The following is a 25,344-nucleotide window of genomic DNA, read 5'->3' on the forward strand; positions in this document are numbered from 1 at the left end:
GATAGGGAATTAAAACATAAGGATATATCAATAAACAAGGCTGGAATTGTAGATAAGAATTAAATGGAATGGACTTGTGGAGGAACGAGTGTCTGGCGGTCTGCCACCCGGCCCCTACAACCTCCCATTAGTCCATATATTAGGACTTTCTTGCGTGGTATGTGTAGGAGGTTAAAGGAAATGTCCTACATGCAAGAATATGATAAGGGTATATATGGAGATGAATGTTATGGTGAAAGTAAAGTTGGGAAGGATGAATGTTTACAGGTCTCATGTATACGCTATTCGGGGCAACAAATTAAACTCAAATGAACTCCCAAAACCTGGAAACATTACCGTCCAATTTCTCTTATAAATTTAAATTTAAAAATATATGCTAAAGTATTGGCCAGCAGGTTAAAAAAGGTGCTGCCTAAAATTTTCACTTAGACCAAACTGGATTTGTACAGGGCCGGGAGGCCAGAGACAGCACCAATAGAGTTATTGATTTAATAGAATTAGCACAGAAGAGAGATGTTCCGCTTTGCCTTCTGTCAGTTGATGCCGAAAAAGCATTTGACAGGGTAAATTGGACATTCCTTAGAGAATCACTGGCGCAAATGGGAGTGGTAGAATTGTTTCTATCCAAAGTGATGGCATTGTATACACATCCAAATGCAAGGGTTAGAGTTAATGGGGAATTGTCTACGTCTTTCCCAATAAAAAATGGCACCCGGCAGGGATGCCCTCTCTCACCCTTATTATATGTTATAGTAATGGAACAACTAGCGGCAACTATTAGGAAAAACTCCTCGATTACAGGTATATCTACTCTAACACAACAGCATAAAATAGCATTATACGCAGATGACTTACTTCTCTTAATAACTTCTCCAATAATTTCAATACCCAATATCCTTAAAGAATTGAATAACTATGGAGACCTGAGTAACTTCCAAATAAATCTAAATCAGAATTCCTAAACATATAATTAACTGATCAAACAATAACTATTATAAAGAATAACTATCCGTTTAGATGGCAGGCTAAATATATTGTACATCTTGGGGTTAATATTCCGAAAGAACTTAACACACTGTATGCTATAAATTTTAGGGATTGGATAGACAATATATTTGCCCAATTCCACTCATGGAATAGTTTAAGAATGTCTTGGATAGGGAGAGTAAACATCTTAAAAATGGATATCCTCCCAAAAATACTTTATAGACTCCAGACAATACCCATTCACCTACCTGAAGCTTTTAAGAAAATAAAATCGTCAGCTATGAAATTCGTCTGGTAAAACAAAACTCCTAGAATAAGTGCAAAAGATCTGATGAGATCAAAACATAGGGGAGGTTTGGGAATCCCAGACTTTGCACTCTACCATAAAGTGATCCTAATATCCAGAATACTGGACTGGATACATAGAGGTCAGGATAAAGGAGTTGTAAAATTGGAAAATGACATTTCCCCAGTGCTGCTGAGGAATCTTCCTTGGCTCCCAGTAGAGTACAGGCCACAGACATCTACACTGCCTCTCCTAGTACAAGCGGCATTACAAGTATGGGATAAGTCGGTTATTAAATATAACCTTTCATCTAGGCCTGGACCCTTGACTCCCATCCTGGGCAATCCTCAATTTCCACCAGGTATGCAAGCAAACACACTATTAAACATGGAGAATACCCCACATTTATGGATGTGGCAAGTGTTAGAACCAGGCAGAGAGGAAGTAAAAATAAATCTACGACCAGAAACACAAATTAATGGGAAGCTATGGATGGAGGCAGTTCAGCTTTCAGATTATATAAGACACCTCAGGACGTATAAAACCCTTAATAGGTAATTTACTACATTTGAGAAACTGTGTTTAGCAGAAGCTCCGGTCACTCACACTTTGTCAAGGGTATATGGCATATTAAGGGCAGAAGAAGATAAAGGACATACTAAGTATATGAAAAGGTGGGAACAAGAAATGAGGAGTGAACTATCAGATAGAGAATGGGAAAGAATATTTAATACGACACATAGATCAGTCGTATCTTCCTTCCACCAAGAAAAGAACTACAAAATTATATCTAGATGGTATAGGTGCCCAGAAGGTATCAGACACATAAATCCAGACCTAACAGACAGATGCTGGAGATGTACTCTGGAGGAGGGGACATACTTGCATATATGGTGGAGTTGTCCTAGACTGCAACCTTTTGGGGAATCTGTATTTGGAATTTACAATGCCATAGAGACACAACATTTGGAAAAAGATTCCTTTATGGCCCTACTGTGATTAATACCTGGATCCCTAAAAAAGATAAAAAAATTGAATCTTAATATTTTCAATGGTTGCAGCTAGGGTATGCATATCGCGGAGATGGAAGTCAAAGGTACCACCTACATTAGAGAATTGGGCCAGCACAATGGAGGAAATAAAATACATGGAGGAGCTAATTGCAAGGGACTCAGATAAAAAAAGAGAGATTTCATATGATATGGGAGAATTGGGGAAAATATACACAGATGGAGGAGATTAGGTAGGTTTAAGGAGAAGGATAGAATAATGAGAAGGAGCCTAGCAAAAATGAAAGAATGGGGTACTGAATGCATGATCAAGGATAAAGATATTAGAAAACCGTTTACAATATAAATACTGTGATGGAGTGTGTTTAGAAAGGACTCAGATATATATGATTAATAAATATTTATTTAGATTCTTGTTTTTCTAAAAATCATGCAGTTCGATAAAAAAAACATCAGTTTCACTTGAAGTAGTGCTTATGTGTGTCTCAAACTATCATATCTCTATCCCTAAGACTATTGCTGATACGTATATTTGCAAACCATATTACATTGATAATTTATACATTCATGGTCATATTTATATTTCATATAGTTCTTTACAAGTATATCACTATTAGATGAATCCCCTATGCGTTACGCTCCCAAAGGCTTCTTCATGGGGATGTTTATTTTGTTTGTTTGTATACATCGATTTTCAGCAATAATCTGTTTTTTAAACATATAATACAATATAAATTAATATTAATCCATAAGATAGAATCAACACAAAAGACTGAAAGGATCTAGGTGAATCCAAATGTAGAAGAGCCATATAGATGCTCACAATGGAGGTTAGAAACCAGGTCCAAATTAGAAAGAGAAGGACCTGAGACTAGAACCAGAAGTATCTTAAATGATTATTTAATATCAAAGATCGGAGTCTGAACTAAAACGGATATGGATATATATGTATATGTATATGTGTTTAAAATTATATATGCATGCACATAGAAAATATAATCTAACATCCTTAAATTAATGTATAAGGTCTAAATCGAAGGAGAAATAAAAATACAGATATGGATAATAAATAACTGGAAGTTTAGCTAGAATGGAGGAATATGTTTATACAATTTGGGATTATATGATTACATGGAAGGGCGATAATTGCAAGCATCTGTACTCCTATAAATGGAAAAATAGACATAGGTATATCTATATGTATATAGAAGGAAAATGGAACTTGATAATATAGAAAAGAAACACTCTTTAATGTAGCATCCATGTATTCTATAGTTATATTATGTAACTATAATCCTTTGGGGATTGAGTATTGATATAGGGGGGACTATACACACGGCAGAACCAGATGGCACCCTAAAGACAGGCAAGTCATGATTACAATAGCAAACCTAACTGAGGATAAAAACCATTGCTAGAGACAGACAATGTAATGGGAAAATAAACGAAATTGAGGCAAAAAAGGATCGAAATACAGCTCCGAACGAGCGATATAGGTTGCCTATCAACACAGATACAATAAGGACAGAGGGATAGAGATAGACGCGGCCTGAAGGGATGCCACACCCCCCCAATGACGTCGCACGCCGTTGCAAAGTGGCGATCGCGGGAGGGTGGACGCATAAAAAGGACACAAACTTTCAGTGCAGGGAAGGAGGACGGAGAGATATGTAAAGGTTGACACGCAGCAGAAAAGAAACATTGTATTGACCCACTACGGCTGAGAGGGTTCAATATTCCACTTGGTGTTGTTTTCTAAGGTAAGGGAACGTTGGGGCACAACTGTTTTAAATGTGATTTGGAATTACACAAGCACAAACTATTTAAAGTATGTTGGTGGGATAGAGAGTCAAAGATTAATGTAATAGAAACACATTTGTAGAGCCAATGAATTTGGAGGATATACACAAGAAGGGCTGGGGTGTATTGCGTTTAAGATAATTAAAACACGGGAAATATTGGAAATATGCACTGTTGAAAGGGATAGAGGGGATGAATAAATGCCATGAGTCACAGATGGTGAACTAATTAATGCAATTAAGATATGTATACACACATGGGATATGAGACTGTCCGGGTATACTAGGGACCACACAATGCATGAGTTAACAAATGAGAAGAGGAGGAATAGAGGAAAGGCACTTTATACACAAAAAACGAATTAACTACATATAAGAGGGAATGAAATACTTGATATAAACTAAGCACCATGATCACTTTCTCTAGCACTGTGAAGTTGTACTGGACTCCATATGCATCTCTGATTCTGCCATGTGACACTCTCTAGGGTTGATGAGGGAAACCCCATCACCCGGGGAAAAAGACCTCTTCAGTATCATGCAATCCCAGGATTAAAAGTTGAATATAAAGAAAGGTAAGAAGAATTATATACATTTATGGTGAATAAATACACTCCGACATATCTAGATCAAGTACTATGTTCTTTAAAATAACATTACGGAAAGATTAATGATGATGAATTATGTCTGTTTATATACTGGATGATTTTAATTAAGGAACAACATACCCTATAAATAACATGAACCAATATTAAATGAAATGGATAAAAGGATAACTTAATGATAAATGAAAATTATCAAATATATGTATTAGAGATGAACAAAAAATGTTGGTGGATAAACAATCAATGTGAATATTATATCCTATGCATAAATATTAATGTAAAGCTATTAATGACAAATGAAGAAAATGAATATATTGTATTGACAAATGAAAAATGAGGAATTTTTGAATATAATTATGCAATAGAAATTAATTGAATTTTATGGATATATAGTGTATTTTGTGTGGATTCTATCTTATGGATTAATATTAATTTATATTGTATTATATGTTTAAAAAACAGATTATTGCTGAAAATCGATATATACAAACAAACAAAATAAACATCCCCTGATGAAGCCTTTGGAAGCGTAACGCGTAGGGGATTCATCTAATAGTGATATACTTGTAAAGAAATATATGAAATATAAATATGACCATGAATGTATAAATTATCAATGTAATATGGTTTGCAAATATACGTATCAGCAATAGTCTTAGGGATAGAGATATGATAGTTTGAGACACACATAAGCACTACTTCAAGTGAAACTGATGTTTTTTTTATCGAACTGCATGATTTTTAGAAAAACAAGAATCTAAATAAATATTTATTAATCATATATATCTGAGTCCTTTCTAAACACACTCCATCACAGTATTTATATTGTAAACGGTTTTCTAATTGAATAATTAGGGAGGTGTGGACTCAGATCACCTTGGGTGAAGTCTGGGAAGTGCTATTACTGGATTGACAAGGATAAAGATAGGACCTCGGATTAGATATCTTAGATATTAAGGTAGAGCACGACCTGTATGTATGGTGAAGTAGAAAGGAGTATGAATGCCAGTTGGAGGAGTGGGAGAAAGGGACAAGAAAGGTAAGGTAAGGGAAAAGAGGTGAGTGCACATAGGGGGACGTTGAATAGATAAATAGAAGAGGTTAAACTTAGGATTGCACATGACACTGATTGGAAGGGATAAATAAGTATATGTAGAATAGGAACACAAACATAGAGAGGCGAGAATAGATTAGAAGAAGAGGAACTGGTTCACACTTAGTACGCACAGGATAGGCTAGACACCAGAGAAATAGGGAGAAGGTCATATGAAAGGTGGAGGGGGGGGTCGCACTTGATAGGTTAGTTATAAGAGAATAGGGAGAGAATACATGATAAGGGGAGGTGGATTTTTGAGAACACGGAGGAGAGGATAGTGGTTTAATGACATAGGGGGAGATGCCCTCCCTCCTACTTCTCTAAAGGAAGTTTTGAAAGAAGGAATGTATGATGGGAAATGATAGATAAATGAGTTTTTTCTTGGATGTATTATAATAACCCTTTTTTTTATATAATGGAAATGTAAAATGTATGAAATTAAATTGAAATAAAAACATATTAAACAAAAAAAAACTCTAACCATTCCCCTGTATAACTTAACCTCCAACTGTCAGGTCTCAGTTGTGTGAGCAATCAGTGCACATAGCCTGGGACCTGTGTCTCTCAGTGCACTCCAAGAAACATTTTACGAGTACAAAAATCCTGTTTTCCTAATCATTTATTATGGGACAAAGGAACAGTAGATAATCTTAAGAGCAGGGTATAGTCCAAAAACAGTCCAGCTGAGGGGAGGGTACTTGCCACAGAGAATGTCAGCAACACAGAAATCAAGTTATACATAGTATAGGGTAATCAATGTCTTAAAACAAGGAGGTCCCCAAGTGTAACCTGTGATACAAACTAGGAGAGAATCTATCTAAGGGAAGTGATTGTATCTAAGAAACTTTGGGCCCCGCCAGAGGATAAAAAATGAAAAAGCAGTTTACGAAAACAGAGATGGAAACTGAGTAAAAACTGCAACAACGAGAGAACTGGAGCAAGTGGTAACTTGGTTATCAGAAGAAAAGAAAAAGGTCTTTCAAAAAGACAGGTCTTGCATATGGGTCCTTATTTTTGAGGGACCCCAACAGAGAAACATCATGACATGTTCAGTAATTTTAATGGCATGTAATAAATAAATAATAATACCTGGAAGGATTAGAGGTTACCTTCGATTAGAGGTCCAATTGACTAGGGAGAGACAAGCATACAAAGTAATCTAGAATAAATCTAAACATTATGAAAATAATTTTGACATGAAGGACATAGTAAAAAGGAATTCAACTGAGGAAGAAAGTCATTGTAAGAAAGTGAGTTATTGGACCATTGCAGAAGAGAAGAACGTGCAGCTAAATATAATGCATGGAAGGTCAGATAAAAGAATGACCAATGAAAATTCCCTAATGATACAAAAATCATACTTGAGGATACTTTCAACAGAGGAAGAGTGAAATATAAGTAAGTTTACCTAGTTTTAGAAACAGAAAAAAACAAGACATAATAGTTCAAAGACAATATTTCCCAATACTATAAAGGAATACAAAAATATAGATGAATAATTGGCAGCTGAAAGCCAAGAGTCGGCTAAAGAACCACACTATGACATCTGAAAGTGTATTGAAAGGCCCATGCTGCAGCCATCATACGTCTTTATGTCAGTGGCAGCGAAAGGGCTAAAGGAACAAAGGTTTAGTAAATCTATAAACCCTGGAGGGGTCATTATGAGTCCAGAAGACCAGAGAATGGATTGCTTATGTGAATCCTAGGGAAAAGATCCACCTCTTGCACTAGAGTTCAAAACTCTGGGAATTGACTGACCTTGGTAAAAAGGTACAGACCACATTGACAGAAGAGAAGAAAACAGTAAAAACATAGTTACAACCCCAATGCCCAAAAATGTGGGACACTGTGTAAAACCTACATAAAAAAGAATGTGATGATGCAATACAATGATCTCATAAACCTATTTTATTCACAATAGAATCTCTCTTTTCATTTCTGAAGGTCCCTGCGAAGGGAAACCAGCTTCTCCTTCCACCATGTAGGTGATGAGGTTAATTTCTGAATTTTTTGACACTCCGACTCTCTAAGAAGCTCTTTTTTACCCAATCATGTTACTTGACCTGTTGCCAATTAACATAATTAATTGCAAAATGTTCTTCCAGCTCCTCCTGTACTACCTACTTTGCCAGGTTTTTGTTGCCTGTCCCAACTTTTGAGACGTGTTGCTGCCATCAATTTCATCATTAACTTTTTTTTTAACTTAAAATGGTACATTTTCTCAGTTTAAACATTTGATATATTTTCTATTTTGAATAAAATTTGGGTTTATGAGATTTGCAAATCGTTGCATTTGGTTTTTATGCAGATTTTACACAGCATCCTAACTTTTTTTTGAATGTGGATTGTAGAATTTTCCTCAGCAAAAAACTGATGCAAGATGGTTGGAGGCAGAGTTATACCTAGTTAAAGCAAGATAAAAAGCACTTTAAAAGTCTGGAGTGAAACAGGGCAAGCAGGACTGCCTCCAAGGCTACTTGCAGCTCCAGGACTCACACTCCGAAAAGAAGAGTCAGCCAACTCCTGGGTCGAAGAGTCTAGGAGAGGAGAGTTTGAAGTCATGTGGAAGAAAAACTCTTGCTTGCTTGTGATGGGTCTCAGATACTCCAAATGATGAGTCAGCTCCATGCAGACTTCTGAAGGTTCAGGATACAACCAAACCTTTTTAAGATCTGAGCTGTACACAGCGTATTGACAGTCAGGACTTGTCCCTACTCTTCCCTCAATAGGAGGTCATCCAGATACCCCATAATGGGGATGCTCTGGAAACAATTCAAGGCATGTACAGAGGCCAGAACCTTGATAAACACAGAAGAAAGTCCAAATCGCAGGGCTACAAATGGAAAGTGTTGGGGACCCACAGCAAAGTAAAGGAATCACTATTGTTCTGGAAAATAGGGACATGGATGTATGCTTCCTTTAGAACTACAGAGGACAGAAAATCTCCTTGAAGGAGGGAGACTATGACCATTCTGGTGGATTTTTGGGGCCGAGTGAATACATGTAGGCCCTTCAGACTTTAGGTGGGGAGGATGGCCCCTTTAGATTACTGTAAAAAAAGAATAAAATCCCTGAAACCTTTCCGCTATAGGAACTTGGGCAAACACCCTTACTCCAAGACACCCACAAGGGCTGCACTGAGCACTGCTAATCTGTGCGGTGACACATGAAGATTGGAGGACATGAATTGGAGAGGAGGCTGTGAGGAGAACTCTAATTTTGGCATTCTTTCATGCCAAAAAAGGACTTGTCTACAGGTTTGGGGTGTTTAGATACCCAGGCTTTGCAGTGAAAATTACTTCGTGCCTCGGGTTTGTCCTTAGAGATTGAAGCCTGCTTGAAACAAAAGGAACCCTTCTTGGCCTCAGGGAGGGTCTCCCCAGTTTGAGGCCTAGACTTTTTCTTGAGGGGAATTTCCCAATCTGCATGCAAGACGGGTGAGAAATGCATGTGCACGGGAAAGATTTTAGTGGTCTTTTTTTTTTAAAGATTATTTATTAATTTTCTTCAAGTTCAACTCATAATTTACTGTACATCACATTATCAGTCATTTTATATATTAAAAAATCTTTAGAGTTCATTCTCATATCAAATAATACAACAAAACACAACATCCTAACTTGCCTCCCTCCTATCCCCACCTTAAAATAATAGAAAAAAACAGGGTACATTAATAAAATTCTCCCATTATAATTATCAATAATGGTCTAGATATTTACTTTACGTAATTACTTATATCTCCTATAGAAATTTCTGAACCTCTGGTTATCGAATATACTCCATCCATGGTCTCCACAAACACTGGCTACCTATCATGGAGGCGGGCAGTGAGCTCCTCCAAACGCATGGTTTATATTAGTCTTAGGGCATCCTGGATTGGTAGTAGCACTAGTGGATGCTACAGGCTGCTCCTCCATCTTTAAGTTGGCATGAACAGCATTAAGAGCTGTCACTGAGAGTTATGGAGGCCTATCTGTGACTCCTCAGGAATAATATCATCTAGTTTTTTTGAGACTCTTCATCAGATAGAGCCTCTGCAGCCAAATGCTGCAGACAGGTCGCATAATGATTCTGCAGAGAACAGCATTGAGGTACACTTATGGCCTATATGGTCAGAGTCAGCATTAAAAACTGCAATTTGGCCTATGAGATAACTGTGGTGAAATATGCGGTTAAAACTGAGGCGTAGGCCACACCTGATGAATCTAAGAAAGGCTCTGAAGAATGTAGAATGTCATGTCCTTCAGAGGGAACACTGCAGGCCGTCTGGAACTGTTAGTGGATCATGTGCCAGAGGGACATGATACAGTGGGCAGCTTCACGTGTGTTTAGCAGGGACAACTTAGCTCAAGTACAAGGTAAAACCTTGGGTACTCACAAAGTGGCCATTGGAAGCAGGAGAGGTTCAATTAGGTGGAATAGCAGAAAGTAGCACAAGGAGCTTACAATATAAGGTTCCTATCACACATGCATAGATACAGAGTCAATTTAGACAGGCGCCAATTAACCTTCCAGCATATCTTTGAAGTGTGGGAGGAAATTGGAGGACCCGGGGGAAACCCATACGACCACAGGGAGAACATGCAAACTCCTTGCAGACAGTGTCCTGACTGTGATTCAAAGTCCAGTGGTGTCCAGGTATGCCCTCCAAAGATATAAACGGAGATTATGCCAATCTGGATACCTGCATAAAGAGACCGGCTCAAGCAGCTTGTAGATTGAAAAAAATAAAGGGGGGGGGCGTGGCGAGCTGCCGAGTAAGATGGCCGCGATCTGAGGGAGCTCCGCAACACCCGGTCCCCTACGAGCAATCATCAGCAACCAAACTCACCCTGCACAACACCGGATCACTCGTCTCGTCTTCCTGTACCCCTGAAACACCCGGGGCAGCGTAATGAGACACAGTAAGCGGCAGAAGGACGCGAGAAAGCAGCAGACACCCAGACGCGGCACACCCAAGATGGCGGGCACGCGTGCCAACCCCGATGTGTCTGCGTCCCCACTGCTTCTCTTGGGCGCCCATGACTCGTCCTCGCTGGACAGCCTCCCCCTTACACAGGGAGACGGCCTGGAAGACGCCAGGGAAGCCAGAGACACTGCTCTGCTAAAAAAATTTCAGGCCATGTTACACACTGAACTGGCAGCGGTCTCTGAAAAGCTGACTGAGACCCTGACTAGGGAGCTCAGAGAAATCGGCGCTCGTACAGACCAGCTTGAAAAAAAGGTTGACGATGTAATTGCAGTGATGGAATCACACGAACAGGATTTGGACACTGTAAATGCAGACCTCATTGCCCTCATGGATAAGGTCGAGGACATGGAGAATAGGGCCCGTCGCGGCAATCTCCGCTTCCGTGGCCTGCCTGAATCCATGGAGGACGTACAATCCACCATTACGGCCCTCCTACAGGAACTTTTGCCATCAATGCCCATGGAACGACTGGAGTTCGACCGCATACATAGGGCACTGGCTCCTAGACGACAAGAAGGCCCCCCGAGGGATATTATTGTCAAATTCACATTCTACCGCACCAAGGAAGAAGTACTGCGCTCTACCAGAGGCCGGAGAGAACTCCGCTTCCAGGGACATGCGTATCAGGTATTCGCAGACCTCTCGCCTACCACTATACAACAACGCCGAGCCATGCGGCCATTACTGGATTTGTTACGCAACAATGAGATCGCCTACAGATGGGGCTTCCCCTTTAAGCTTCTATTCGCGTACAAGGGCAAATCCTACTCCACCTCGACACCTACCGAACTGCGGAAGAACATTTTTGTTACAAAAAAATTAAAAATTAAAATAAAGGAAAAATCGTTGATAAAACAATTAGCTCTACTCCATTGACAAAAGACATCCATCCTCCAAGGACACTAGAAAACACTGAGGCATGCTGGGAGTGGTTCTACCATGCTGGTCACTGTATTTTTTTGCCATGGTCTAAATCTTTCTGTGACGCCCCTGAAAACTATACGCTAATTTTTACTATTTATTTTACTTGTGAGAGTAAAATCTTTCTGAGCAAATCTTGTTTTCAAAAGTAGTTTTTTTTCGATTTGCAGAGTATCTATAACCCCAACTTTTATTGGATTTAACATGTTATAGTGTAATGTTATACACTTCACTATGATAGCTCAATATTTTTTATAACATAGGTTACCCTCATCAACGAATGTAGAATACATATGCACCGACTAGTCACAGCATTATGACAAATAATCTTATTGATTATTATTATACAGGATTTATATAGCGCCAACAGTTTGCGCAGCGCTTTACAATATAGGGCAGACATTACAATCACAATACAATTCAAGACAAGATGGTAGGGAGGGCCCTCCCCCTGAGGGCTTACAATCTAAAAGGGAGGGGGAAGTGATACATGAGGAGGAAGCTGCGTGGGGATGAATTGTTTGAGAACGTGATGGTTATTCTGACTCCGATTGTTGTGATAGCGATGTATCCCTTGTGAGACCTCTATGCCTGGCCTGTATAAGTAGATTCAATCACTGAGGACATTCATTGTCAGATAGCTGAACTCACCAATACCGTTTCATCCACAAAGATTGCTTTAGTCTGCACATCAGACAACAGGATACAGCAGATGGATGGTTTTCAGTATTATGTGGTCAAAAGATGATGCCTTTCCTAGCGTACTATGCAGAGTACATGTGTCCTAGTTACATGTGGCCTGTTAGCGCTGGCCATGACACAGGAAGCACTGACCTCAGGAAGAAGGGTGGGGCTTACATAAAGAGGAAATACATCACAAAGGGAACACAGAACATGTTTGATACCAAGAAAGGCCACTAGATGGCAGCATGTGAACTTGACATATAAAACGTCCATAGGAAAAAGTATAGGGAAAACAAACTATATAAAACTTCTATTTAAATAAACTTCTATGCCCCATTGGGGCGGCACAATGGTTGAGCGGTTAGGTTGAGGTGGTATAGGCTGTCCTGAAGAGATGAGTCTTTAGGGATCGCCTAAAGGCAGTCAAGGTGGGCGACAGACGGACAGGTTGGGGTAAAGAATTCCAGAGGGTGGGGGAGACTCTAGAGAAGTCCTGGAGGCGAGCATGGGAGGAGTTGACAAGGGAGCTTATCTTCCTAAAATGGCACCTGGAAGTGGGTGATATATATTGGGCAGCAAGTGAACATTTTGTTCCTGAAATTGATGTGTTGGAAGCAGAAAAAAAGGGCATTTGTAAGGATTTGAGCATCTGTGACAAGGGCCAAATTGTGATGGCTAGACAACTGGGTCAGAGCAACTCCAAAACTGTATCTCTTGTGGGATGTTTCAGGTCTGCAGTGGTCAGGACCTACCAAATGTGGTCCAAGGAAGGAAAATCGGTGAACTAGCAACAAGGTCATGGGCAACCAAGGCTCACTGATGAACATGGGAAGCGAAGGCTTGTCTGTGTAGTCTGATCCAATAGAAGAGCTACTTTAACTCAAATTGCTGGAAAAGATCATGCTGATTCAAATAGAAAGATGTCTGAACACACAGCACATTGTAGTTTGTTATGTATGGGCCTGCATTCCCAACAGACTGGTCAGGGTGCCCATGCTGACCCGTGTCCACTGCCAAAAGTGTCTACAATGGGCACGTGAGCATCAAAACTGGACCAAGGAACAATGGAAGCAGGTGGACTGATCTGATGAATCATGTTTTCTTTTACATCATGTGAACATCGGGTGCATGTGTGTGCTTACCTGAGGGGAGATAGCCCCAGGATGGACTTTGGGAAGAAGGCATGCTTTGGACAATGTTTTGCTGGGAAACCTTGGGTTTTGCGATTCATGTTATGTTACTTTGACATGTATCACCTACCTTAACATTGTTGCTGAGCAAGTACACCCCTTCATGGAAATGATATTCTCTGATGGCAGTGGCCTCTATCAGAAGGATAATGTACCATGCCATACTGCAAAAATGGATCAAGAATCATTTGAGGAACACAACAAGGTAGAGGTGTTGATTTGGCCCCCAAATTCTCCAATTCTCTTCTTGAGCATCTATAGGATTTGCTGAAAAAACAAGTCTTATCCATGGAGGGCCCATTTTGGAACTTACAGGACGTAAAGGATCTGCTACTGACAGTGTGGTGCCAGATACCACAGCATACCTTCAGAGGTCTAGTTGAGTAAATGCCTCAATGTTTTGGTGGCAAAAGGGGGAACCTACTCCATATTAGTTGAGCTATCATAATGCTATAGCTGATCGGAATAGCAATATAAATATATATTTATTGGTCGACATTTCAATAAGGCAATTCTTGTCATTTAATGACAATTTCATGAAACAATGGTTCAATTCTTGTTTAGTCTTCTAAAATGTTTTACATGTCTCATAAATCAGTTTCAGGTCTGGCTCCTACGTCTAATAATTTCTTTGTTGACTTTTTTTTTCCTGGCACCTACATTTATAACACAACTTTTATTAACTGGCTTGTATGCTTCCCTTAATGATGGTTTAGAATTTTAACTTGAGTTTTCTTTAAAATAAGGATCAGTAACCCTGCCTATATGCTCTATATTCTCTACATGACTTTATACACATAAGTGTGAGTGGGTCCTACTTTTGGCCTCTTGTCACTGTTGCAATTGTTGTGGTCCACACCATTGCTATGCATGGCTAGATTAAAAAAAAATCCAAGCATGGTTTTCTAAATAACTGGAGGGATTGCTTTTACCTTTCCTTATATATATAGGAGTCTCATTAAGTAGAAGATACAGTAAGTACACACATTGTTATGTAGCTAGGTGACCTTTTAAAGCAAATACAATGTGATATTGTGTTATACCTCAACTACCAATTATAACACTATTATACTCACTTGGATGAATCAATGAAGTATATGACCAGGGCTCCAATGCTCAGAGCAAAAACCGTCACTACCTGTAAACAAAAAAACAACAGTGTCAATCATGAGGCAGAACACACTCGCACAAATAATATTCCTAAAGACTTTCTTGGTGGCTCTGTTACCAAAAGTAAGCAGCGACTGTACAGTACTATGTGTTGGCTATAAATTTCTGCAGCCATTATATTTTCTAAATCTCTCCAAAATAAGGAAAGGTCTGCTCTTGGACACCTATTACTAAAACAGATGTCCCATTGGAAGAGTCTCCACTTCCCTTACAATAATACAGCTTTGGGTTTCCCATAATTTTCTATCCAAGTGGAAATAGTCTTCATTAAACAATATATACACTGATGCTCCCTGGGAGAGGGGTAATTCACAACAATAAAGACATGAAAGAGGTTCTAACCCTTCCCTACTCTAGCTAAGACTAAAAACAGTATTTTTGTACTATTTGCAAAATCTGTTAAGAGTTGGAGATCATTAAGGGACGCAGGATTCAGTTATTCCCGGGACTATTGGGTTATATTGTCACCTACAGGAGGAACTGAACACTAGGAAACAAAACAATACATAAGAATCTTCGAAGCACCACAAAGAGCACAGTACCCAAAGGTAACATGCTAGGTCAGCTTCACTCCATCCATGCTGGGTCACACCAGAAGCTGTGCCACGGTTCTGTACCTGGAGAATGATATGAGGCTAACTAACATAGTACACAAAGGTCTGGAAAGCACCACAAGCAGATCCCACCACAATCTTTAGTCCAGTAGTACAGCCTTCAAGACATCACTGAGGAAACACGGATCCAGATAGCTACATATAGCACTGAGATGTGCATGTGGATGTAGTCATTACAGAAGCAAAAAAAAGGATACATGTGTGGATTTTTTGCTCCATGTAGCAGTTTTTTGTTTGTGAGAAAAGGAACAAAAGAGAGCGCCTCCATAGTGTAAAAATGTTATTTAATAGTAAAAACATGCAGCGAAGGCTGTACTTACAACAGTTCGGTAGAATAAAAACCAGTAGAATAAGGTGAGAGGATGGAACCCATGGCAGGGAGAATCTGGAACGATGTAAAACACCAGTAACCTCGATCCCTGTATTGATAAATGGTTTACGCGTTTCTGGGAAGGGGGCGGGCCCCAGAAACGCATAAACCATTTTTAATTCTGATGAAGGGGCGTGCCCCAGAAACGCGTAAACCAGGCTGTTACTTCGTTTTCTTTCCCATGTGTGGTGCAACACTTATTAAAGTTGTCTACTGTTATATGAATTCCCCTAGTCCATACCACAGTGAGCATGAATGGAACCTTGGTATCAGTAGAGGGCTTGTTAAAACCTAAACATAACTGAGATATAAAGGTTCCAGTTTATGAGAGCTGATAACAAGTGTTTGCAAATTACTGAAAAATGGATCAGGTTTTCACTTGTTAGCGACTGACCAGAAATATTTTAGTTGGCTTTTATTTTGCTCTTAGTCTGCTGTAGCCTAACAAATTTAAATAGTTTACAGTCTCTTAAGAATGTGCTTTTAGTGAGTGTGACCACATGTCTTTTCTTGGGTAACAAAAGTTATGTAAAATTGTTTATCTAAATAAGAGTGGCCAAAAAGGAAAAAATATATATTGTCTGTGACAAATATGCTTTGTTTGCTTTATAAACGGTAAATAATTCAGCTCTGCATTTCTTGTCCTTGACTGCTAAGTGGTCCACATGGGCAAATTTTTTTTGTTTTGCATTTTATACATCTGTACTAAAGTTTCTTTAGATAACACAAAAGATCCATGCAGACTTTTGAATGTTTTAAGTTTACTAGTGTTCTCCTTGAATAAACCTCAAACTCTGTTTCAATGCAAGATAGTGGTTATGATTTCTACAACAGCTTTGGTGGAAGGAGAGGTAGAAGATCTCAGCAACTCAGCCTGAGTAATGAAGAACCTGAAGAATGGGATGGACTAAGGCACAAGGTGGGTAGGATTTCTTACCTTTTCCTCTCCTTCTCTGGGAATTCTTAGAATTCAGTTGGTAAGTTTGACCAATGACTCTTGCCAGTGAAAAACTAGCTGGATTGCCCCATTTCAGCAGCCTGAGTGCAACAAGCCATAGTCAACATGTCACAAAAGCTTAACAACTGCTTGAAAGCAAGTCGTCTGTGACTAGTCTCCAATGTAAATAAGCTGCCACTTTTGTTGCATGGTCTGGCTGCACTAAAGGGAAAAAATGAAAGCAAAAGGGCTTGCTGTGTCAACACAAGAGCTACTGGAATGAGTGCAGAGTTGGGTCTGTGATCAAAAGTGGTGCAGTACCTGTGAAATAAAGTCATCATAATAAATGATCCTGACCAGTGGCGGAACTACCAGGGTCGCAACGGTCGCAGCCGCGACCGGGCCCTGGAGTTCCGCCAATTAGAGGGGGCCCAGGATGGTGGGTTCTGTGGGGCCTCAGGTGGGTGCGTTACTATGCCCCACACTCTCTCTTCTGGCTGTCTCTTCTCTCTCTCCTGGCTGTCTCTTCTCTCTCTCCTGGCTGTCACTATTCTCTCTCGCTCTCTCCTGGCTGTCTCTCTTTGCTCGCCCTCCCTCCTGGCTGTCTCTCTTTGCTCGCCCTCCCTCCTGGCTGTCTCTCTTTGCTCGCCCTCCCTCCTGGCTGTCTCTCTTTGCTCGCCCTCCCTCCTGGCTGTCTCTCTTTGCTCGCCCTCTCTCCTGGCTGTCTCTCTGTGCTCGCCCTCCCTCCTGGCTGTCTCTCTTTGCTCGCCCTCCCTTCCTGGCTGTCTCTCTTTGCCCTCCCTCCCTCCTGGCTGTCTCTCTTCGCTCGCCCTCTCTCCTGGCTGTCTCTCTTCGCTCTCACTCCTGGCTGTCTCTCTTTTGCTCGCTCTCCCTCCTGGCTGTCTCTCTTCGCTCTTGCCTGTATGTTCTGCAAAAAAAATTAAATGCTACACACTGCTAGAGCGTTGGGGTTTTGCTTTAAGAAAAGGTGGCAACCCTAATCAGCTCACCTCCCGGGTGAAAGGGGACCAGGGCTGGATCTAGCAAAAAGCTGAGGGTGCCGGGAAGGGAGGGGGGTGGAGTTTTGACCTGTGCAGGCTGTAAAATCCATGCAATGGCCCTGGGCCCCTCCGCTGGACATCCGCCTCGCTCTACCATCACTTATCACAGTTCAATTAAAACATTTTCATTATGGTTGGAAGTGGGGCCTCACATTTGAGTTTTGCCTAAGGCCTCACAAACTCTAGAGCCGCCTCTGCGGGGCCCTAGTAACCGCTGATTACCAGGATATGTAATATCCCGGTAACCCCTAATTATCAGTTTTTGTTTTTTTTTGTCTAAATTTTTTTTTTAACACAATGTACCTAATTATTTTCCTCTTGGGGGGGGGCCCTTCATGGATTCTTGCACCGGGGCCCTGAGGTCACTAGTTACGCCACTGATCCTGACATGTGGAGGAATATTGTGGGACATAGCCTTCAAACAGGTAATAACTATTCCATCTCATATTGAAATTGATGAAAATGACTATAGTTGTAGTACTCAGGGCTGTGGGCAAGCAGGGCTAAATGTAGAGCGGGGGAGCCGTTTCGAACAAGTGATGAAGAACCTTTGATATAGTTGCATGGGATAGTTAAAAATGTATATGCAACCTCCTTTTTTACCCACCCACATGCCCGTACATCTTATCTCCATCCTATTTCTGTAGTGACCTGTATCTTACCATTCCCCCCTCCCTATCCTACACATCTGCACATTATGCTCCTCATCTCAATCCTCCCACTGTATGGGACATGTACATTAACCCCCCCTTAATGATGTGCTGTACCTAGTGCACCATTACCAAGCTCCATATTGTAACTAAAAAAATTAGATCACCTTGGGGTGTCTACTTTCCAAAAACAGGTCTTTTTTTGAGTGGGGAGTTTGTACTGTCCTGGCTTTTTCCCCCCACAAGTTTTATAACAAAGTAAGAGAAGCCATTTTTTTAAAACAATGTTTTTGGCATGTTTTCCTTTAGTGTGTTTTCCTTTATAAGTAAAATAAATCAAATACCCAGTGGTTAATGAACACAACCAAAAGAAAGCTCTCTCTCACAAAATGATTTAAAATTAATTTGGATACATGATGCCAAGTAATTGTCAGTCAAACTATCACAGCAAAAAAATGGCCTGCTAATGAAGGGGTATATACAGACATGGCACTCAAGTTGTTAAGGCATTTTCTTTTATTTTACAATCGTTCTGAATATATTGTAACAAGGACACTCCACTGAAGACCGGAGGTGCAAGTACAATGCAGTTTATTTTCTTTCAATCTTGGTACATCATGGCAGCACACAAAGGGTTAATAGTCCACCCTCTTAACCCTATAGGACCAGCAAAAATATACCATACCTAAAAGTGGCCATGAAAGCTTTAAAAGCTTTTACACTAGAATTATTGCCCTCACTCTGACGTTTGCAGTGATATGTAACATGTGCGGAATTGGCACAATTGTCATTTTCGCACGTAGGAGCAACCGACCCATGTTTACAAGCGTGTATGTGGGGCTGGGGACTTTAAAAACATTTTTGTGTTTTTTTAATTCTTTTTTTATGTGTGACTTTATTTTTTTACTTTAATTTTCTTTTAACTAAACTGTATCACATAAGGGACTAAGAAGCCCCCTATGTGACAGCAAAGAGGATGTGACAGGTCCTCTTTATGGAGACATCAGAAGTCTTTAAGACCCCTAACGTCACCTAGGGACCCCCAAAGAAGCTGATGAAGCAGAAATCTGCTTCATCTGCTTCTCTCCAGCTTCTGTAGAGTGACAGCAGAATATGTTGGCGCTATATAAATAATTGTAAGTAGAGCAGTGTGCTTAACAGGAAGAGGCATGCGAATGTGACTGTTAGAAAACTGAAAATTATATCTGTGAGGAACCAGGGCATGTATACGCTGATATTTTTGAGGAGCCCTGTATATTACATACAGTATGTTCATGTGTGGTTATAAATATGTACGAACAAAAACATGAGCTCCTCAGAGCTCATGTTTTTCCCTTTACTACTTGACCTACCTTCCATACCTACCACAAGAATAATGGTAGCTTCCCTCCCTTCACATCCATGCACCACCTCCTATGATACACCTACTTCAGCTTGCTAAGCCTGCATTGGCTGACCACAGCTATGATGGTGAGTAGGAGGGAATTTCTACTTAAGCAAGTTGGCTCCACATTAGTAATTGCACTAATGCTCCTATAAATAATGGCTCTGGAGTACAGATGCCCTATTTCTGAAGAAGTGGCAATTGCCCCTGAAATGCATCAGCTTTCCAGTCTTTGGTATATAATGATTGATTATACTTCAGACATGTGAGAAGTTTTACCATTTTCTCTGATTGTGAATAAAACAATATAGCTCGAGGATAGGAATAGGCAACAGGTTGAAGGACCCTGTGTCCCGTGGGTGGGTGGTTTGGCTACGCATTTCGATGCTCTATGCCTCTTTGTCAAACCACCCACCCACGGGACACAGGGTCCTTCAACCTGTTGCCTATTCCAGCAACTTTTTTCACAACGACCGCTGACCCAATACCACCTCTGCTCCCATTCAGCCGACGAGTGGCAGCCTGGCCAGCTGAGCTCTCATTGTACCTGACGGAGAGCTTCACGGTCACACGCACAGTCTACCTCGCTCCAACGAGCACTCCAGCCGCACTCACCACCCCTCTATCTCTAACACTAAGGGACTCAATAAGAGCCGTGAAGCCCGGTGCTTACAGTCACACAGATCAGCTACAGATGCCGCCGTGTGTTCCATGCTGACAAACAGTCTTCACTTTTCAACGGCACAACACCATCTCGTCCTTCCAAAAGTGAGTTTACATTTATGCCTATCCATAGATTCCAAACGGTTAAACAATAAGAATCCTAGGGTTGTAGCGCTTCTTTCCTTGTTTTTCTATAATTGTCTACAGGGTCCCTCTCCCTGACCAAGTAGCTTGCTCACCCAATCTGTTTCTTATCATCATCATTTACATCTGTTGTGCGCTCGCCATTTCTACAGTTTTTTTATCTTGAAATAGGCCTGCGCCTCAAGGGTGAGTTGTGGGTGATAAGCATTACCTGGGTACTTATTAGATGAGTTTGCATCTGTAGTTGGGGTATACTACAGATATAATATTGTTATAAGGTGTGACATATTTATCCAATATATGGTGGTTAATTGTCCCTTTCTTTAAGGTGTATCTAAACCCAAAAAAAATAATATATTTCAGTTTATCAGTCCTTAGATGCAGTGGCAGTTTATTTTTTTAGGTTTTTCCTTTATTTTTACTGAGAAGCCTATTCCAGCAACTTTTTTCACAACGACCGCTGACCCAATACCACCTCTGCTCCCATTCAGCCGACGAGTGGCAGCCTGGCCAGCTGAGCTCTCATTGTACCTGACGGAGAGCTTCACGGTCACACGCACAGTCTACCTCGCTCCAACGAGCACTCCAGCCGCACTCACCACCCCTCTATCTCTAACACTAAGGGACTCAATAAGAGCCGTGAAGCCCGGTGCTTACAGTCACACAGATCAGCTACAGATGCCGCCGTGTGTTCCATGCTGACAAACAGTCTTCACTTTTCAACGGCACAACACCATCTCGTCCTTCCAAAAGTGAGTTTACATTTATGCCTATCCATAGATTCCAAACGGTTAAACAATAAGAATCCTAGGGTTGTAGCGCTTCTTTCCTTGTTTTTCTATAATTGTCTACAGGGTCCCTCTCCCTGACCAAGTAGCTTGCTCACCCAATCTGTTTCTTATCATCATCATTTACATCTGTTGTGCGCTCGCCATTTCTACAGTTTTTTTATCTTGAAATAGGCCTGCGCCTCAAGGGTGAGTTGTGGGTGATAAGCATTACCTGGGTACTTATTAGATGAGTTTGCATCTGTAGTTGGGGTATACTACAGATATAATATTGTTATAAGGTGTGACATATTTATCCAATATATGGTGGTTAATTGTCCCTTTCTTTAAGGTGTATCTAAACCCAAAAAAAATAATATATTTCAGTTTATCAGTCCTTAGATGCAGTGGCAGTTTATTTTTTTAGGTTTTTCCTTTATTTTTACTGAGATTCCCGAGAATAACACACATTCTGTTTTAGGGTGGCAAGGCTCATTTACTCCACTGTATCTATGAAGAGAGCCATGGTTGTCACTAGACTGCTCTCCTGATTTGGACTACTAACTCCTCCTCCACTATTCACTGCCAATACATAGGGAGAGGTTCTTTTACATTTCACAAAAAAATCTTTGGAAAAACTGATGACTGTTTGATATTGCAGTTCAGTGCACAGGAAATTACAAGGCCACTAAAATACTTAGCAAGATAAACAGGTATTTTCTGTACTTGAACATTTACCTAGTTTACAAAAGAAAACGAATGCAGCCACAACATCTAAAAACTGGTAAGGGAGTAGAATTTTAGTGTCTTACTTAATGTGGTTTGAATATTCGAGGGACATAAGTTATGGTATAGATCCATTTGTGTTTAAGCTATCTTTTAAGCTTGGAGCCAATTGAATAAACCGTTTTCGTTGGATGGCCTTTTTTAGCAAACTAAGTCCAAAGTGGCAACATCCATCTATTAACTTTATGAAGAAGACAGTCTGGACACTGCTAGACATCTACAGGCATTCACAAAAGTGTGATGGAACATAAAAAGCAACATGACAATGTCATGGGTGTCTTGCTTATGCTTAAAATGATAATTACTTGCACTAGATAAAGTACACGTTGTCTGAACAGTAGTGATGGGCCGAACACTCCCGTGTTCAGTTCGAATTTCGAACTTTAGAACATGGAAAAAGTTAGAATTCAAACTCAATGAAAGTCTATGGGGCCAGAACTTTGAAAATCAATTGTCCCCTTTTTGAAGGCTTTTATGCAAGTTAAGGGCCAAAAAAGGGATTCGGGTACTGCCCTGGGGGACATGTATCAATTAAAAAAATACAGTTTTTAAAGGAGCAGTAATTTTAACAATAAAAATGAAAAATTCCTTTAAGTATCGTGCCTGGGGTGTCCCCTTACACTGCCTGTAAAGTGGTACATCTAGACAATGTATAGAACCTGCTGCAGCAAACATGACATTTAAAAAGAAAAAAAAGCGTGCACTTCCCCCTCCAAAACAATACCAGACACTTTAGGTCTGGTAGAAATTTTAGGAGGGACCCCAAGTTACAATTTAAAAAAAAAGTGCATTGGGTTCCCCCTGAAAGTCATACCAGACCCTTAAAGTCTGGTAGGAATTTTAAGGAGGGACCCCACCCCAAAAATTTCCAACCAGACCCAGATGTGGCCTCCCCCTTGTGAATGAGTGAGGGTACTTGTACCCCTACCCATTCACCAAAGGGTTTAAAATTAAAGTTTTAAAAAAAGAGGCCTGCTGAGCACTCAGCGGGCAAACAGCCCGCCGAAAGCCCTGACAGTTCATGTGTTCGCCGTCCACACGAACTGACTTTTGAAAAAAAATCCTTTCATTGAAAAAAAAACCAAAAGACAAGTTTTCGACAAGTCTTTTATAAAAAAAAATAAAAAATTGATCCACCGATGTAATCCAGAGTCAATCACGACGTCCAGCATTGTCCACAACGACGACTCGATGAAATAAAAAATAAAACAAGAATAAATAGAAATAATTTTAACCACTTCAAGACCAGGTGTTTAGACCCCCTTCCTGGCCAGGCCATTTTTCAGTATTCAGCACTGCGGTATTTTGACTGACATTTATTCCGTCATGCAACGCTGTACTGAAATTAATTTTATACCATTTTTTAGGGACAGATAGAGCTTTCTTTTGGTGGTATTTAATTCCCGCTGGGGTTTTAATTTTTTATTATATTAAGGAAAAATTATTGAAAATTGAGGAAAATAAGTTTTTTTTAAATTAGGAAAACGATTATTACCCATATTTTTGGTAAAATATAAAAGACGGGGGTCACATCGGGTATATAGACACCAAACATGTCATGCTTTAAAATTGCGCGCACACGCGAAATCGCAAAAAACAACCATACCCAAAATTGACCATAGGCAACGCTTTAAAAGCTTTTACCGCTCATCAGTTTAGTGTTATCAGTGATTGATAGCCCCAGAATTATTGCTCTCATTCCGACGTTCGCGACATTATGTAACATGTGCGTTGTAATGGGCGCAATCGTCGTTTTCGCACGTATGCGCAACCGACGCCTGTTTGCATGCGTGTATGTATGGGGGGGGGGACTTTAAAAAAAAATGTAAATTCTTTTTTATGTGCAACTTTAAATTTTGGGGGGGAAACTTTAAAAAAACATACCGGGACCTCATACAAGCGATCCGCCAGCTCTATAGCCGGCGGATCGCTTGTATCTTAACAGGCATCGCTGCCTGTTTTTAAATATCGGGCATTTCCCGCGGGGTCGTGGCTGAGCGGACGTCTAAAGACGCCCGCTCAGATCTAGAGAGCTCCTGGCCGTCCGTTTTTTTACAACGGCCGGGAAGTGGTTAAAAAGTGACGCCACCGACCCATCCGCCCACAACAAACTCCCACCGCAGAATGGCATTCTGACAGATGCCGGCAAAATATAAAACAATTGGGCAGAGCTATTGGCGACAGCTAGCTAGCTCCACCCAACTGTTTACAGTTGTACAGCATCGGACAGGTGAGCCATGATTTGGCAAAGTCATCATTACCTGCCCAATCATGGCTCTTACAGAGTACTGTGCCCTGATTGGGCAAAGTCTTGAACCTGACCTATGGTCATATGCAAGGCTTTTAGCCAATCAGGGCTCACAGGGCACTATGCGATGCGCAGCGCCTTGTGGAGCACTCAGAGGGCAAACAGCCCGCCGAACGCCCTGACAGTTCATGTGTTCGCCGACCACACGAACTGCCAATGTTCGAGTTGAACTCTTGCTCGACTCAAACATCGGGCCCTACTGAACAGACATTCACTATTCTGTAAATGCATGCACACATATACTGTATACTACATAGCACATGATGTAAAACCAGGCATATTCACAAATGTTTGCAGTACAACAACTGCATGTTTGCCTGTTCTCAATATCAAATACAAACATGATGGCAGTCATCTGCTGACACCTGCGGAGCAAGTATTGCTTTGTCCAATAACCATGAAATACTAATTACTTGTTTCGGTTCTAGGTTAACAGGTTTTGGTCAATAAGAGACCATCATTTGAAATAACTCATTACAAATGTGAAAAGAGTATCGTAACAAATGTTTGAATTGTCACATCAGACACTGTATCACTGCATCTATGCCTATCATTAAGAAGTAATGGCACAAATAATGAGTCCTTTATTCTATTACACCCCTCTAGTTCAGATCTCATTTATTATTAAGGGATTTCTTTCAGCAGGTGTCTTGGAAAAGCAATCAACACACAGAGATGTTTATCAGGCAAATAAATGGTATCTTAGTCTTATCACAGTCTACCATCTGTAGGACAATGGTGTAAAAAGAATGAGGACATTTTCTTGTAACCCTATTCTTACCAAGGAGGACAAACTACAAGACATCTCTCCAGCATTTACAGTAGGGGAATTTACGGTACAAGTTTAAAGGGCCACTGTTCAATTTTTTTAATGTATATATTGTTTCCTTTTTAAACTCTTTATTTAGTAAGTACATTAATATTAAATAATAACCCATTT

The 25,344-nt window shown here is 40.4% G+C and overlaps 1 protein-coding gene across 1 annotated transcript in view; it reads right to left on the minus strand.

Moving 5' to 3' along the window:
* Positions 1 to 25,344, minus strand: part of LOC108796020 (calcium-activated potassium channel subunit alpha-1-like) — a gene marked incomplete at its 3' end in the record, with an annotated part of 400,113 nt that overhangs the window by 164,898 nt on the left and 209,871 nt on the right. Inside the window, exon 3 of the mRNA XM_018567387.1 lies at positions 14,627 to 14,688. Within this exon, the coding sequence (XP_018422889.1) occupies positions 14,627 to 14,688 (62 nt within the window). The remainder of the gene's footprint in view (positions 1 to 14,626; positions 14,689 to 25,344) is intronic.

The sequence above is a fragment of the Nanorana parkeri genome, unplaced genomic scaffold (genome assembly GCF_000935625.1).
Source record: "Nanorana parkeri isolate BGI_ZX_2015 unplaced genomic scaffold, ASM93562v1 scaffold1041, whole genome shotgun sequence".
In the NCBI taxonomy this organism is placed as follows: Eukaryota; Metazoa; Chordata; class Amphibia; order Anura; family Dicroglossidae; genus Nanorana; species Nanorana parkeri.